General features: G+C 36.8%; 1 protein-coding gene across 1 annotated transcript in view; it reads left to right on the top strand.

Annotated features, from left to right (window-relative positions):
- The window catches only part of LOC111452222 (probable serine/threonine protein kinase IREH1), an 18,427-nt gene extending 4,658 nt beyond the window's left edge, over positions 1-13,769 (top strand). Inside the window, exons 2-18 of the mRNA XM_023092823.1 lie at positions 2,205-2,269; positions 2,490-2,672; positions 2,765-4,132; positions 5,836-6,008; positions 6,189-6,435; positions 8,104-8,196; positions 8,280-8,420; positions 8,520-8,612; positions 9,139-9,343; positions 9,615-9,700; positions 11,064-11,152; positions 11,614-11,665; positions 11,752-11,808; positions 12,086-12,256; positions 12,362-12,439; positions 13,249-13,417; positions 13,502-13,769. Of these exons, the coding sequence (XP_022948591.1) occupies positions 2,205-2,269; positions 2,490-2,672; positions 2,765-4,132; positions 5,836-6,008; positions 6,189-6,435; positions 8,104-8,196; positions 8,280-8,420; positions 8,520-8,612; positions 9,139-9,343; positions 9,615-9,700; positions 11,064-11,152; positions 11,614-11,665; positions 11,752-11,808; positions 12,086-12,256; positions 12,362-12,439; positions 13,249-13,329 (3,182 nt within the window). The 3' untranslated portion in view covers positions 13,330-13,417; positions 13,502-13,769. The remainder of the gene's footprint in view (positions 1-2,204; positions 2,270-2,489; positions 2,673-2,764; positions 4,133-5,835; positions 6,009-6,188; positions 6,436-8,103; positions 8,197-8,279; positions 8,421-8,519; positions 8,613-9,138; positions 9,344-9,614; positions 9,701-11,063; positions 11,153-11,613; positions 11,666-11,751; positions 11,809-12,085; positions 12,257-12,361; positions 12,440-13,248; positions 13,418-13,501) is intronic.
- Positions 13,770-13,816: the final 47 nt, after the last annotated feature.

Raw genomic sequence — 13,816 nt, 5'->3', positions numbered from 1 at the left:
AAAAAAAAAAAAAAAAAAAGAAAAAGGGGGTAAAAAGTGACTTATCTTCAAAAGTTCCATGGTTTCTTTTCTTCCATATAAGGGCTTTAGCTTTGACATTCCACAAGATCTTGACCTTCCTTTGACACTCCTACTTGAAGAGCTTCCTTCGACCAATCATCCACATTTTGCATGTAGACATGGTAATAAACCATTCTTCTTTAAAATGAAGGACCAATCTGTTATGAACAACGAACCTCCACATTGGTGTGATATTGTCCACTTTGAGCATAAGTTCTCGTGACTTTACTTTTGGTTTCCTCAAAAGGCTTTATGCATTGGATATATTGTCCCTCACTTATATACCCATGATCTTCCCATTGATTAGCCAATGTGGGACTCCAACAATCCTCAACAATCCTCCTTTCGAACAAAGTACACCATAAAGTCTCCCTTGTGGTCTCCTTCTCTAGAGCTCTCGAACAACCTCCTCTTAATTGAGGCTCGACACCTTTCTTTGGAGCCCTCGACAAAGTACACCCTTTGTTTGACACTTGCACTATGACTATACCTTTGAGACTCATAACTTCTTGTTCGATGCTTGAGGATTCTATTGACATGGCTAAGTTAGGATAAGGGTATGACTCTTATACTCAATTAGGAATAACAGATCTTCATATTGGTATGATATTTTATCTATTTTGAGCATAAGCTCTCATGATTTTGTTTTTGGTTTCCCCAAGAGGCCTCATACCAATGGAGATAGTGTCTCTCACTATATTCCCATGATCTTCCCTTTAATTGGCCAATGTGTGACTCCAACCATCCTCAACACAATCTTTGTTAGCAAAAGGACAATGCTAGGCCGAGTGGTCCAAAGACTCATTCTCAATACAAGCAGCACATTGAAGGTGAAATAGTCCAATGGAAATTTTCTTTGAAGCTTCTCGTATACATTGAGACTAATGTAAGCAAGCAATCTTAAAAGGTACTTCACCTTTTCTGGAAATTTGTAACTCCAAACCAATTTAACTAAGGGAGCTTGTAATTTCAATGGTGTGGTGGAGAGCTTAAGAAAAGTAGACTCTGAGGAGAACTTTCTACCGGAATTGATTGTCAAAAAGACCTTATCATGACCCTCACCCAATCTTACCGAATCAGCCCATCTCTCTAGTTCTCTATCAAATAGCTTCTTCTCACTTCCAAATCTCGGCCTATTGATACTTAACCCAACAATTTGAGGTAAAAGCACCTCCCCCTTTTTTTAAGAGATCAAATATGCATTAAGAAACAGCTTTAAAAAGAAGGACAATATCAGCCTGAGGGTCTTCCCATGAGCAAATTCTTCTACCATTCTCCATCTTAAACTTGAAAGAGAAAGGAGGCACAGCCTTTAGCAATTTTAAACTAGATTTACCCTTGCTAGTACCTTTAGGGGGTTTAATTACCCACCTTGACATCTCAATCTCATAGATGCCAACAATAAATCCTATCTACAAAGTGCTATCCTTTTGCGTAAATCTCTATAACCATTTCATCAGAAAAGCATCGTTTCTCAACTTGAAAGAACAAACCTCAAGGTGTCTAAATATGTAGGCTTCGAGGACTACTTCCAGCTCATTGAGTGGAAACACAAGCTGTAAATGCCACCATTCCAGATGAAGTCCCTCATCAGTTTCTCTCTAGACTAAGATTTGGTGACTTTGATGTGAGCTTGAAGAAGGGATGAGTAGAAAATGGGCAAATGATATAAAATCAATTGAGCCAAAGTTAATCTCCCTCAAAGTGCTGAAGAGTCCTCCATTTCTCCAGCTTAGGTATAAGCTAACCATTAGCTTTCAAAAAGTACAAGCTTGATGGTTTACCCTAGGGGGAAATCAAGTAGGAAAATGGCAATCCTTTCTTATTACAACCCAAAGGGGCCATCGGATCACCACAGGGGGTGATAAGGAAAGTTAACGAAGTATGAGATACTCTTTATGATTCATGTAGTTTGAGCCTGTTGTTCCTTTTTATTTACTTGCCCTTTCATGGGTACCTCAAACACTTAATCTTGTATTGTCATATTTGTATGACGGCTGCTATATCATTTTTTAACACTTAATCTTGTATTGTTGTATTTGGCTAATGGCTGCTGTATCATTTCAGAGGTAATTATATTAGCATAACTAGATAGTTATTATAATTCATTTGACATGTGTCTAACATTGTGACTAACATTACAGGACGCAATGAATCATCATGGGCATTTTCAGAAGGATCAAGAAACATAGATTTCTGTACGCCAGAGGTAATGTTAAAATATTCTTTTTATTGCCACTTTCAGTTTCATCTTTCCTTCTAATTGCAAGATTGATTATCTTTTATTCTTTGACTTTCATATATCTTACCTTTTCCATATCCCTCTGTCCTTTTTTATTTTAATTTTTTATGAATCTTCTTTTTCTTATGTATAAGAAATCATCAATGTGTTTATGTTGTGAGATTGCTATTGATACTCGTTTTTCCAGTCTTCTTATGATTGTGAAAATCCAAAAGAGTCTGAATCTCCACGCTTTCAAGCTATACTTCGAGTCACAAGTGCTCCTCGAAGGAAGTATCCTGCGGATATCAAAAGTTTTTCCCATGAACTAAATTCAAAAGGTGTACGACCTTTCCCACTCTGGAAGTCACGTCGTTTAAATAATTTGGAGGTGCTTTCTTTTCTTTGTGTATTACATTTTCTAGCTCTGTTGTAAATTATGCTTTCTGAAGCTTATGTGTTTGTAATCACATTTTTTTGCAGGAGATCTTAGTTATGATACGAGGAAAATTTGACAAGGCAAAGGAAGAAGTAAATTCTGATTTGGCCATTTTTGCTGCTGATCTGGTTGGAATTCTTGAAAAAAATGTTGATACTCATCCAGAGTGGCAAGAGACCATTGAAGACTTGTTGGTTTTAGCTCGAAGCTGTGCCATGTCATCTCCTGGTGAATTTTGGCTTCAGTGTGAAGGCATTGTTCAGGAATTGGATGATAGACGCCAAGAACTTCCTCCAGGCATGCTGAAACAACTTCATACTCGAATGCTGTTCATTCTCACTAGATGTACCAGGCTACTACAGTTCCATAAAGAAAGTGGGTTAGCAGAAGATGAGAATGTTTTTCAGCTTCGTCAATCACGAAATCTGCATTCTGCCGATAAACGTATTCCTCCAGCTATGGGAAGGGAAATGAAAAATTCTAATGCAGCCAAGGCTTCTAAGGCAGCTTCATCCAGGAAATCTTACAGCCAGGAGCAGCATGGCTTGAACTGGAGCAGAGAACACGACATGCTGCCTAGGAATAATGTCTCTGCATCTTCTGATGATACTTCAAAGAAGTTGGAATCTCCTACTGGCAGAGATCGGATGGCTTCTTGGAAAAAATTGCCTTCTCCGGCAGCCAAAAGTGTGAAAGAACCTACTTTGAAGGATAAAGGTGATAATAAGAGTTTTAAATCTTTGAATGTGCCAAAAATCAGGACTGATGTTTCTGAAACTGTTTTTGCTGCTGCAAATGAGCTTCCTCTGCCAAGAGATTCTCATGACCAGCCTACCAAGCACCAACATAAACCTTCTTGGGGTTGGGGTGATCAACCATCTGTATCTGAGGAGAGTTCAATCATTTGTCGCATTTGCGAAGAAGAGATTCCTACTGCAAATGTGGAAGACCATTCAAGAATTTGTGCAGTTGCTGATCGATGTGATCAGAAGGGTATAAGTGTTAATGAACGTCTACTCAGAATTGCTGAAACTCTAGAGAAGATGATTGAGTCCTTTTCGCAAAAAGATTCTCAACATGTAGGAAGTCCAGATGTTGCAAAAGTTTCAAATTCTAGTATGACTGAAGAATCTGATATTTCCCCGAAACATAGTGATTGGTCCCGCAGGGGCTCAGAAGACATGCTCGATTGCTTCCATGAAACTGAAAATTCTGTTTTCATGGATGACTTGAAAGGTTTACCTTCCATGTCTTGTAAAACTCGTTTTGGTCCAAAGTCTGATCAGGGTATGACAACATCATCTGCTGGTAGCATGACTCCTAGATCTCCTTTATTAACACCAAGAACCAGTCCGTTTGACTTGTTTTTGGCAGGGAAAGGTGCTTACTATGAACACGATGATCTTACACAGGTATCCATTATGTCAATATTCATTCCTTTTGGACATTTTATAATCACAAAATATACTTTTTTTTTTTTTTTGCTTGTTTGAGATATTTGAAGAGCCAAAATATAGTAAAGGAAACAAACCATAGTGTAGATATTTTCTCCAGTTAGCAATAAGTTAATTTATTATTTTTCCCAACTTATATTTTTGATGACAAGAAACAATCTTAATGGAAAACCCTCTGTATCTCAGCAGAAAAATGTTATGAACGAAGAGTTACAACAGTATACAGAGTAAAAACTCTAAAAGGAACAGTGAAAATAAACTTTATTTAAAAATTAGAATAAAGCTTTGCAACTCTATAAATAGCTGCTTGGGCAAACTTAATTCCTTCTTTACTTCCAAGAAAAACACTTATTTCTTGGAAAATCTTGGTTCCTTCTACCAAAATTCTCCAAAACAAAGCTTTTATTGTGTTGAACCACAAAACTCTCTCTCTCTCTCTCTCTCTCTTTTTCCTGAGATCTTGTCCGCTGAAAAGTTGGAGAATATTATTTTTGATTGAAGCATCCCCAAGATAGTCCTAGATCTTGTTGGACATGAGCCTATAAGTCAGAACTAAAAGTTCTTTTCTATGAAAAGAGCAACTTTCATTGAGAATAAATGAAAGAATACAAGAGGGCAATATAAAGAAAGAAAAAGGAAGCCCAAGCCAAAGGAGCCAGAAAAAACAAACAAAACCTAGAAAAAAAATTGCAGAAATGAGCTCTAATTCAAAAGAATGATAGGTATAGGATATATGCTGAAGTCCAAAGACGCCCAAAGGGAACATTAAACTTAGCCATGGCCCAAACATCCTACCAAGAAATTTCCTTGTCAGTAATTCTCTCACTTTGAATATTCCATAAAATCTTGAAAAAAGTAGTCCGCCAAAGAAATGCCCCTCCATCATGAAGGGGGGTGGGACAAAACCTTCTCCATCACAAACAGTCGTGCACAGACACTGTCCTAGATTGCTGAAGCAAACTAATAGCCCAACAAAACATGATCCAATCATTCCAAGGCCTTTTTACACACCCTACCCCACTGTAGACTCAACAGAATGGAAGATGATCTCTAAATACTATCCGTGGTGATAATCCTCCTGTGGGTAATCTGCAAAGCGAAAAATCTGACCACGTAAAAAATTCAAAGCTTTCAAACAAGGAGAACAAACACACCGTGGGAGGGTTGTCACACAAAATGGAGAAAAAGAACATAAAAATTCTCAAGAAGGGTTAGGAGACCACAAACCAATATCCCTAACTGTCGGTGAGGACCATGGCCAGTAAAGAAAAGCGAAGAGACATCCACAGATTCATGATTAGACAAAGGCTGATAAAACCCAAAGTTCAAGAACAATGAAACAATGAGCGAGGAACATCATCTGCTGCTTTTCCACAAAGCACATAACAGCTAGGCAAAAGAGTCCAAGAGGGACAACGCTTGTGAAGTTTCTTTGGCATGAGCATATTATACTTTCATGTTTTGAATGGTGGTAATCTTTCAGTCCTTCGTAAGCTATGGAGAATTTGATGTTGTTCTTTCATATTAAAATTTCTCTGTGTAACATTGAGTTTCCTATAAAACTGGAAATACTGTTTTTGTGATGAGCATAGTTGTCACTAGCTCAAGGTTTACGAATAAGTTATTGTCCACTAATGAGCTAGGACTGTCTATCTTTGCAGATCAGTGATCTTGCAGATATTGCACGCTGTTCAGCAAATGCTCCTCTGGGTGATGATTGCTCGATGCAATATCTGTTGACGTGCCTTGAAGACTTGAGAGTTGTCATTAACCGCAGGAAGTTTAATGCACTGACAGTTGAAACTTTTGGCACTCGCATTGAGAAGTTAATACGGTGTGTAGCTTTGCAGGATAAATTTGATTTTTAAAGTAATATGCACTTCACCACGTGTTGGCATTCGATTGTCAACGTTTTATATTGGCTCCCTTCATGCTAAATTTCTTTAGAGTGTTCTCTCAAATGTGTATACTGCCACAAACTTATCTCGACTTTTGATGAATGGTGATTTCATAGGGAGAAGTATTTGCAGCTTTGTGAGCTGGTGGGTGATGAAAAGATTGACATAGCGAGCACTGTTATTGATGAAGATACTCCTCTAGATGATGACGTTGTTCGTAGCTTAAGAACAAGTCCCATCCATTCTTCAAAGGACCGTACATCAATTGATGACTTTGAGATTATAAAACCTATCAGCCGTGGGGCATTTGGCCGGGTTTTCCTGGCTAAAAAGAGGACAACGGGGGACCTTTTCGCAATAAAGGTTAATTTTCACACTGACACTTGAACAATGTTTCCAACATTGTATCTTGTTTTTGGTCTCCCTTTTTTCGTGGTCTATCTTGTGCTTGTGATGGGTTTATTATTATTTTTGTTTTGATAAGAAATAATTTCATTGATGTATGAAAGTTACAAAAGGTAGATAATTAATGAGAATTACAAAATGCATTTCTAGTTGATTAATTAGGGACCATAACTATATGAATTACAGACCTTAGACAATTTACATCAAGATATTGTATAGAAAATTACAAGATTGAAGAACGCTTCAAAAAGTTTCTCCTTGTCTCTAAAGACTTTGATTTCTTTCCTTCCGAAGGACTCAAGAAAAAGATCAAGGCATGTTCATCCACAGCGAAGTTTTGGCTTTCCTTAAGGGGTGGTTCTGTGTTTGCTCACTTTGTTTATAATTTACATAAAGAGCACCAACTAGGGGAAATGGCCTTGTATGGCATCTGTTTTTAGAGGAGGTCTTTGGGGATGGCTCGATGAGAGATTGAAAATTGGTCTCTCCAAATAGCTTTAGCCAAAAAATAATGCAATAGATCAACTGAATTGCCCATATCGTTTAAGAGAGATTTGGTGGAGAAGATACCATTTGGGTTAGCTAAACATATACATAGGTCTTCCCTTTGTGAGAAAACAATTGGAGAGTGCAAAAGAAAGATCCACTCATTCAAGGGCTTCTTTATCCTTCAAATTCCCACCAAACGTTAGATTCCAAAAGCTTATTATTGGGTTTCACACTTCCTTGACAGTGGCATGTTTACAATTCGACTCCCTATATTGGGGGGGTAGTTATTGTGAAGCCAATGGAGCCATAGATAACCATGGGATGTCTTGGAAAGGAGTTGTTGATCCATCTCCCACATGATAGTGAGTTTTGCTTGTAACAAGGCTTTGGTGCTTAATAATGGACATCTGAGGCCTCTTGGCATAGTTTAAGGAGAACCATTCCAAATATCAAGATGATCTATTTATCTTTAATAAGCTTCCTCCAAATATTATCTTTTCCAAAATTGTATCCCCATATCCATTTTGCAACGAGTGCTTATTATTATTAGTTTTTTCTCTCAATGCTTGAAGGCCAAGATCACTTCCTGTAGAATTTTGCTCGACATATTATAAAGAGAGAGATAATAAGTTGGGAGATAAGCAAGTGTGGCTTAGAGAAGAGTGAGTCTACCTCCCTTGGAAATAAAGGATGATCCCTATGATGACATCCTCTTCTTGATCTTTTCAACAATAGGGGCCCAAAAACAAACGTGGTTTGTGGTCTCATTTTTTATTGCTTTTAGGGTTGATAGTAGGCAGAATTTATTTCAAATGTGAGGTAATCACTGACGGCCAAATCAAAATCTTGTGACAATGTGGGATGCGACCATCTTTTTGGTCATGATTTTGAATGCAATCTAAGAACCTTTACTGTTGAAAAAAAGCTGGAGGAGCGGCGGTTAGAAAATGTCATAATATAATGACTATATGAGCTTTCTTAGTGGAACATTGTTTGTTTGTCATCTAACCTTAATTTTTATCATTACTTGCAAGCTAGATCTTGCTTATGATTTGTTATTCCCTCTGTAAATTAGGTATATATTTTGAAATTATAGGACTTGAATGTCTTGATTAATTTTTATGTGAGCAACACCAGGTTTTGAAGAAAGCTGATATGATTCGAAAAAATGCTGTTGAAAGTATTCTGGCAGAACGTGATATTTTAATATCTGTGCGCAACCCTTTTGTGGTGAGCTTGTCTATTTGGTCATATAAGTTATGTCTTGTTTTCTTTTTTGTTTTATTTTAGTAATAAAGTTAAAATCGTATCAGGTTCGCTTCTTCTACTCCTTTACTTGTCGTGAAAATTTATATCTCGTGATGGAGTATTTGAATGGAGGAGATCTTTACTCCTTGTTGAGAAATTTAGGCTGCTTAGATGAAGAGGTTGCTCGTGTATATATCGCAGAAGTGGTATGTATATGTTCCTTTTCATCTTTCATTAGGTCTGGAAAGTGAAAACACTTGTCAGTATTGCGAACTTAATATTTACTTGTTTCTTTAACTTTTCAGGTTCTTGCTTTGGAGTATTTGCATTCACTCGGGGTAGTTCATCGTGACTTAAAGCCGGATAATTTATTAATAGCACATGATGGTCATATTAAGGTAACTAATGGTTGTGAATATGTTTACTCTAATAACTTACTTAGGCTGGTTCATCATCTTCCTTCCACATGGTTTTCCATTTAAAATGTTGATGTCAACTCCAAAGGATAAAGCCCCAAGAATGCGGGTATCTTATTTTCTTTTTGGGAAGGTAATTTCAAGTAGGACGTTTATTTGTTCTTCTTGCTATTTTCTTTAACCCGTTGGTATTATAATCAAATCCATCGTGATGGTGTCTTTTGTCCTCTATCTTTGCTGGTTATTCGGGTTATAATATTTGTAACAATTTGGGAGGCCATTACGTGGGATTAAGGCCTTTTCTCTTTAGTCTACCTTTGAGAATCTTGTTCATTTTGTTTTGGACTTTTCATATATTCTCAACGGCCAATCAAAAATTATTTTCTTCTTAGAAAACATACATTTGACTACTATCAATGAAATTTTTGCTTCTCATTAAAAAAAAAAAACAAAAACAAAAAACAAAAAACTTCTTTGTTACTTACAGAAGTTATTTTGCTTCATGTAGCTGACAGATTTTGGGCTTTCCAAAGTTGGTCTTATCAACAGTACTGATGATTTGTCTGGACCAGTTGTTAGCGGTATCACTCTTCATGGGTATGATGAGCCTACAATGTCTGCTTCTGAGCATCAACAAGAAAGACGAAAGAAGCGTTCTGCTGTTGGCACTCCAGACTATTTGGCACCAGAGATACTATTGGGAACTGGACATGGTTCGTATAGACCTTTTTTTTTTTCATTAAGGTGGTATTGTAATCTTTTAGCTATCTTGAAGCTTTTCTTTTTCTTTTTTCTTTATTAATCTTTCGTTAACTAACTCATCATGAACGTGCGGTTAAAACCTGAAGTGTGTGAAGGTTTCTCTAGGTTGTTGCTAATATTTCTACGACGTGAAGTTCGATAATTAGAATCTAGATTATAGTTGCAAATTATTCTACTTCTATTGAAACTGTCAACTCTGAATATTCTCCCTTCTTTATGCAGGTGCCACAGCTGATTGGTGGTCTGTCGGGATCATTTTATTTGAGCTAATTGTTGGAATTCCACCCTTTAATGCAGAGCATCCCCAGGTTTGATTCTTGCCGTAAAATGTTTTTTTTTACTGTTTTCCTCTTTTCAGTTGGATCCTTTCAGTTGCCATCAAGATGTGGGGTGGGTTATTCTTCTACTGATCACTCTTTTTTTTAGTTTGCAACTAGGTCTTCTTATATATTTAGTTTATATTAATCTCTTTCATATTAACTTTCTCATTTTCCCCCCCTTTTTTCTTTACCTTTACTTCACTCCGTGGCCTATTTTATTCGGAATTGATTATTTGAAAATGAAGTTTCGAGTTCCTTGCATGAAAATAAAGTTTCAAGAGAGGATTTGATCTGGCCCAGATTATGATTAGTTGTTATATTCAAATTTGCAAAGAAGAGGGTAGTTCGTGACCCTAGATTTCTACTTATCGCTATTAATCTATTTCATATTAACTTTCTCAATTTACCCCCCTTTTTCTTTACCTTTACTTCACTCCGTGGCCTATTTTATTCGGAATTGATTATTTGAAAATGAAGTTTCGAGTCCCTGCATGAAAATAAAGTTTCAAGAGAGGATTTGATCTGGCTCAGATTATGCTTAGTTGCTATATTCAAATTTGTAAAGAAGGGGATAGGTTGTGTGACGACCCTAGATTTCTACTTAACTTAAAATCATTATTGTATACATAACGCAATCATTTTATGTAGAAATAATCATTTGAAACTTCATCGTCATAAAACACTGCCTATGGACTTACTTGTTCGATAACATCTTTAAAACAACATAATGATTACTAAATAAAATAAATAAACATTAAAGTAAGAACACCCTATTCTAACTTAAAGTCTAAGAAATTAAATACCACTATTCTATGCATGTGCCATGGTCTAGGCTTGCGATGTCGTCGTCAGTCGTACAATGACCCCACTATTGGGGTTAGATGCAAACACATGCAATCATGAACGGGACCTATCATTTCAATCCGTATTCCCTTAGGTGACCATCCTAAGCGGGTAATTGGATGTTTGCCTCTTGGCCCCCTTTGGCTCCCAAATCCTTGTTATTGTGGTTCATTATAGTGTTAGCCATCCATTCGGTCCATTGTTTTATTAGAATTGAAAGAATTGAGAGGATTTTAATTTCAAGCATCCTTCTAACTTTTTGTCTTAATTCGTCTCTTCATGTGTTCTCTTTCTAAGTTTCTCTGCTGCCTTTTCTTTTCAGGTTTTATGTCTTTTTTTTATTTGTGTTGTAGTTTTCTTGTTTTGGTTGTTTTTCTTCTTTCCATTCCAACCTTGTCTCGTGGACATCTCTATTTGTAGTGTTCATGTGATTTGTTATTTAGAATTCCGTAATTTTTAAAGATATTTTATGGTTTAATTTTACTCTTAACTTCATTTCTTTGTACAGACTATATTTGATAACATTCTCAACCGTAAGATCCCGTGGCCTCAAATACCTGAAGAGATGAGCCACGATGCTCAAGATTTAATTGATCGGTGGGAGAATCATTTTTTTATTATTTTCAATTATATTCTTTTGGTTTATTTGTCTACTTAGATGTTGAAATTTTCTTACCTTTACACGCACATCATTTTTTTATTATCGAAGATATCCTAGAGGAACGAGTAGGGGGTGGACTTAGACCAACAAATTTTTTTGTATTGTACACACACGTCAACCCGAAAACAAAGGATTGCAAAAGAAAGAAAAAGATTTCTCGAATTCGTGGTCAAAAGTAATCATAACTAAAAAAGAGAAAAATTGGAAAAAGTAATGGAGCTAACAAGATTGAAACGTCTCCACAAGCACATGTCTAATACCCGTTGACACTCCGTCTTTCCTCGTTTGCCTATGCTCATAATATTAGTAACTAGAGGCCTATCATATTGCTACAAGGTTTTGGATTTTTATTAATTATATGTTGTTGGTTATGCAATATGTATTCGTTCTCTATCAGATTATTGACTGAAGATCCTCACCAGCGACTTGGAGCTATAGGCGCACATGAGGTGATAACACGATTATTTACTTGTTTCCTTGGTGCCCTTTGATCTTTCATTGATGCTTACACCATAGGAGCCAATTTATTACTCAGGTGAAGCAGCATATGTTCTTTAAAGATATTAACTGGGACACGCTTGCCCGACAAAAGGTATTGTATTGCTAAGTTTAAGGCTTCTCAATGGTGTTCTTTTTCTAATTTATTTGATTCTTATTCCTGTAACGACATTTTGGGGTGCCTTAATCGACTTTTCTTCAATTTCTTTGTTCTTAGTTTTGCATTTTTGTATTTTTCACTCGTTTTTGTCGTTGTATCTTGAACATTTTATCCTTTTCATTAATCAATGAGAAGAAACAACTTCGGAGGTAGGTTGTAGCTTCGTTTTATGGATCCGTAAATTGATAGATCGATTTTCAAATTTTCTCAGGCTGCATTTGTTCCAACATCTGAAAGTGCTCTTGATACTAGTTACTTTACAAGTCGCTACTCATGGAATCATTCAGATGATCATGGCTATCCACCCAGTGAACTTGAGGATTCAAGTGATGCTGATAGCTTAAGTGGTAACAGTAGTGTGAGCAATCGTCAAGATGAAGTGGTAATTTACTCGCATCATTTGAATTACATTTGTTCATTTAGAACTCCTTAAACCGATCCTAATTGTGCTTATTTTTATTCATGTTCCTTGGCATATCATGAACAGGTTGATGAATGTGGGGGCCTTACAGATTTTGAGCCTGGTTCTTCTGTCAATTACTCATTCAGTAATTTCTCTTTCAAGGTATCCGCTTTAAAATTATTAGTCCTGCAGTTTATGACGAATTCCTAGTTTTCCAGATTTCTGTCAAATACCTTATACACTGTTAGATCGTTGGGTGAGAGTCCCACATTGGCTAATTTAGGGATTGATCATAGATATGTAAGTAAGGAAATACATCTTTACTGGTACGAGGTCTTTTGGGGAAGCCCAAAGTAAAGTCATGAGAGCTTATACTCAAAGTGGACAATATCATACCACTCTGGAGAGTTGTAATTCCTAACATGGAATCAATGTCATGCCTTTAACTTAGCCATGTCAATAGAATTCTCAATTGTCGAACAAAGTAGTTGTGAGTCTCGAATGTGTAGTCAAAAGTGACACAAGTGTCGAACAAAAGGTGTACTTTGTTCGAGGACTCCAGAGGAGTTGAGCCTCAATTAAAGGGAGACTCTATAGTGTACTTCGTTCGAGGGGAGGATTGTTGGGAGGGAGTCGCATATTGACTAATTTAGGAATTGATCATGGGTTTATAAGCAAGGAAATACATCTTCGTTGGTATAGGAAGCCTTTAGGGAAAGCCCAAAGCAAAGCCACGAAAGCTTATTCTCAAAGTGGACAATATCATACCATTATGAAGAGTCGTAATTCCTAACCCTGTTTACCGAGTATTTGTGGAACATTCTTTACACTCCTCTCTCACGTTCTCTCTCTCTGTCGTGCCCCTTTTCTTTGTTTCTTAGAAAATATATGATTCTTATTAAGAATGAATTTGGAAACATGACATTTTCCTCTGTTACAATTCATCCTTGTTTATGTTTCCTTGTAATCAGAATCTCTCCCAGCTTGCATCCATCAACTATGACCTGCTTTCTAAGGGTTTGAAGGATGATCCTCCCGATCACGATGCATAACTGTGTTAATCCTCGCACGTCTGCCAAATGCTTTCTGGCTATTGGTTCGATGTTCTTCCCTGTTTTGTATCTGCAATGTTCTGTACATGTACGTCTAAGTTTTTTCCCCTACATGCTTTAACTACTTCATTTGTGATCAGTGTAGTGATTTTGATCATCTTTATAACTGCAGAGACAGAAAAGTTTTAGAAGCTAAAGCTGGTTTGTGATGCTCTCTTTCAAATTACAGACGCCATCTTCAAACCAGGTGGCTTTCGACTTTCGTTTTCCTGTTCACTGTGTTTCTCTTCCTTCTCTCCACCCTCAAATGAGTTCCGAACTTGAAAAATTCCATTGCTTAAATGGTTCCCTTAACGTGTATACCTGTTTTCTTAGACAATCCATACATTTATGTATTCATAATATATATTATATATCAAGGAGAAGCATAATTGTGTACAGCATTTTCTTTCATATCCTCACTTACCCCCCCCCCCCCCCCCCCCCC

The sequence above is a fragment of the Cucurbita moschata genome, unplaced genomic scaffold (assembly GCF_002738365.1).
Source record: "Cucurbita moschata cultivar Rifu unplaced genomic scaffold, Cmos_1.0 Cmo_Scf00014, whole genome shotgun sequence".
Taxonomy (NCBI): Eukaryota; Viridiplantae; Streptophyta; class Magnoliopsida; order Cucurbitales; family Cucurbitaceae; genus Cucurbita; species Cucurbita moschata.
This window is presented reverse-complemented; position numbering and strand designations above follow the sequence as displayed.